This window comes from Vicia villosa, unplaced genomic scaffold (assembly GCF_029867415.1).
Source record: "Vicia villosa cultivar HV-30 ecotype Madison, WI unplaced genomic scaffold, Vvil1.0 ctg.000029F_1_1_2_unsc, whole genome shotgun sequence".
Classification (NCBI taxonomy): domain Eukaryota; kingdom Viridiplantae; phylum Streptophyta; class Magnoliopsida; order Fabales; family Fabaceae; genus Vicia; species Vicia villosa.
Genome location: NW_026704962.1, coordinates 224,084 through 226,799, shown reverse-complemented (window position 1 = coordinate 226,799; position 2,716 = coordinate 224,084). Strand labels below are relative to the sequence as shown.

Below are 2,716 nucleotides of genomic sequence, written 5' to 3'. Positions count from 1 at the left end.
AACCACCGGTTTTCTAAAACCGCCAATTCATTAGTTTTATTCGATTTTGACCAATTTTGGCCTGTTCACCTATTAAATAGCATATCTGGTCCAACAATCCGACCATGGCCTGTTCACCGATTCAATAGCATATCTGGTCCAACAATCAGACTAGATCGATGACCCTTCCGATTCTCAGTCTAACCGATCAGTTCGGTTCAATTTTTAAAATACAACAACTATCCTAATAATAATAGGGTCTTGCTAACCAGTGCCCTCAGGGCAATGGTTAAACATTCCTAAATTAAAAAATATTTTAGAGAAATTTTAATATTTCAATTTTCAAGACATTAAATACACAGATTACCGAGATAAATTTACTATTTTAAAGTCTTAACTATTGTCATGAGGGCACTTTGTTAGCATTTTCCATAATAATAATATAAATAAATTTGTTGGAGTTTTTCGTGCAGGTTATTTTTCCGTTATTTGTAAGAGTGTGGAAATAATAAAATCGCGTTGACACAAGAATGAGAGAAAATGTAGTATTGTTTGGAGATTCAATAACGCAGCAAGCGTTCAACAATGGATGGGGTTCTTCTCTCGCCAATTACTATTCTCGCAAGTTAAGCTTTCTTTCTCCTCAAACTCTCTCAGATCAGATCCATTTTCCTTATTTTCATGCAATCTAACTAACAAATCAGAAAATCAATTTAATTTTCAGGCTGATGTACTTGTTCGTGGCTACAGCGGCTACAACGCTAGATGGGCTTTGTTCTTACTCAATCACATCTTCCCTCTCGTATGTTACCGAAATCAAATTACTCGGTTGCCTTTTCCGATTCTTTTGCGGCGGTTATTGATCTTGGATTCATTTTTCAGGGATCAAGTAAACCGCCTATGGCTACCACAATTTTCTTCGGTGCTAATGATGCGGCTATAGCCGGACGAACCAGTGAAAGACAACATGTACCTCTTCCAGAATTCAAACTAAACCTCCAAAAAATTGTCAACCACTTGAAGGTTCTATTTTCTAGATTCCGTTTATGTTCAATTTTGTACATTCCGCCTATTGTTACTGTAAATTTTAAGATTTTATCTATGATCAATTTTATCAACGATGACGGTGTTTAAGTTGCGGCAGGCATTTTCATGTAATTAGTGAACTGATTCCGATTTCTGATGATTTTCTATCTAGTTGTGCTTTCAAAGGTAGAAAATACCCCAATTACATTATCAGTTATTGATTGCAAGTAAAAATGTGATTTCAGTCCAGCTCACCAACTATGCTTATTGTGCTTATTACTCCACCTCCAATTTGTGAGGAAGGGCGTCGAGAATTTGCAATGTAAGATAAATTCCTCCTCTCTCGTTAAATTCCGCATTTGTTTATGAACATTGTCTGGCCTCACTATTGGCTATTTATGACATCTTATTGTTATCATCGAAGGAAACTATTCTTGCTACCTGTTTTGTGTGGTTTAGTATGCACTAATCGCTAAATTTACTGCCACTATTGTTATTACTGTTATTAGCATCACTATTGCATTCGTATTTGTATTTTCTGAACCACCATTTGACTATTTATCTTCCTGTCATATGTACATCTAAAATATCTGACATGGCCTCTTTTGTTATACCTTGCACCCTCACAGTCTGCTTTTGTTTTGTTCCTGTCAGCTTCTAGTAAAATAATTTGTGGTTATACTGTTTTTAAACTCTATCTTGCGACTGTTTTACGCATTGCTTAAGTATTTGCGGTAATTTTTGGGGTCTATGATTTGCCAGTCGGCAAAATAGAGAATATTAGTTTTAAATTATAAACCATTTTATATTAGTTTCATGTTTGAGTAGTTTTAGATGTGTCTTGCAGATCCTTATACGGTGATAATGCTAGAAAGTTGTCCGAAAGAACAAATGAAGTTACTGGTCAATATGCAAAAACATGTGTAGAGACAGCTAAGGAAATGGGTGTGGCGTATGTCGATTTATGGTCCAAAATGCAAGAAACAGATGGCTGGCAAAAGAAATTTTTAAGGTTTGTTGAAATCTGGACTAGAAAAAATGCCTGACTTAAGTTTAACCACCTTTACTTGTTGATTAAAGCCAAAAAGCATCATGGTCATGGATTTAGCTTGATTATGTCTGGTTATAATATGAACTGGTTATTAGTTAAGGGCATCAGTTTAAGTTCTTATGAGTATTGTTAATGATGTGATAAATTGCTTTCTTCTAACTATTTATCGTGTGACCATCTCGGGCATTGGTTATATGTAGTAAAATCAACACCACCGCCTAATTGAAAGTTTATGGGAGATTCCGACTCTTCTATTAAGGGTGATTAGCATTGTTGTTTTGGTTTTACAGGGATGGGTTGCACCTGACAGTAGATGGAAATCAAGTAGTATATGAAGAAGTGATCAAGGTGTTCAATGACGCAGGACTTTCTGCTGATAAAATGCCACTTGATTTCCCTCACCACTCAAAAATTGATCACAAAAATCCCGAGATCGCTTTCCAGCAGAATGTTTGTGATGCCTCATTATAAAAAGATTCTGGTTTAGTCTTTCAATTTTATATATTCTGTTCTATTCATGGACCTGCAAGCATTTTTGCTGGTTGGCAAGTTTTTAATACTTTTAATTAAAAAAAAGCATGTTGTTTATCACGTTTAATGTGCTGGTGTATATCTCTGTATGACTTCAAATGATTTTTATGCTATTTTTCTTCTTCTTTA

At 35.1% G+C, this 2,716-nt stretch overlaps 1 protein-coding gene across 1 annotated transcript; it reads left to right on the top strand.

Moving 5' to 3' along the window:
• Positions 1-463: 463 nt before the first annotated feature.
• LOC131622357 (GDSL esterase/lipase At5g62930-like) lies at positions 464-2,716 on the top strand. Its single transcript, XM_058893387.1, has 6 exons — positions 464-605; positions 704-781; positions 862-1,002; positions 1,251-1,327; positions 1,853-2,017; positions 2,347-2,716. Exons 1-6 carry the CDS (start codon positions 510-512, stop codon positions 2,525-2,527), a joined length of 738 nt encoding a protein of 245 aa, XP_058749370.1. The 5' UTR covers positions 464-509; the 3' UTR covers positions 2,528-2,716.

Bases quoted from the DNA above. Each gene is read 5' to 3' on its own strand.
- LOC131622357 (XM_058893387.1), top strand. From the start codon at position 510: ATGAGAGAAAATGTAGTATTGTTTGGAGATTCAATAACGCAGCAAGCG. The intron at 1,328-1,852 runs GTAAGATAAATT...TGTGTCTTGCAG, and splicing joins GGGCGTCGAGAATTTGCAAT to ATCCTTATACGGTGATAATG. The intron at 2,018-2,346 runs GTTTGTTGAAAT...TTGGTTTTACAG, and splicing joins TGGCAAAAGAAATTTTTAAG to GGATGGGTTGCACCTGACAG.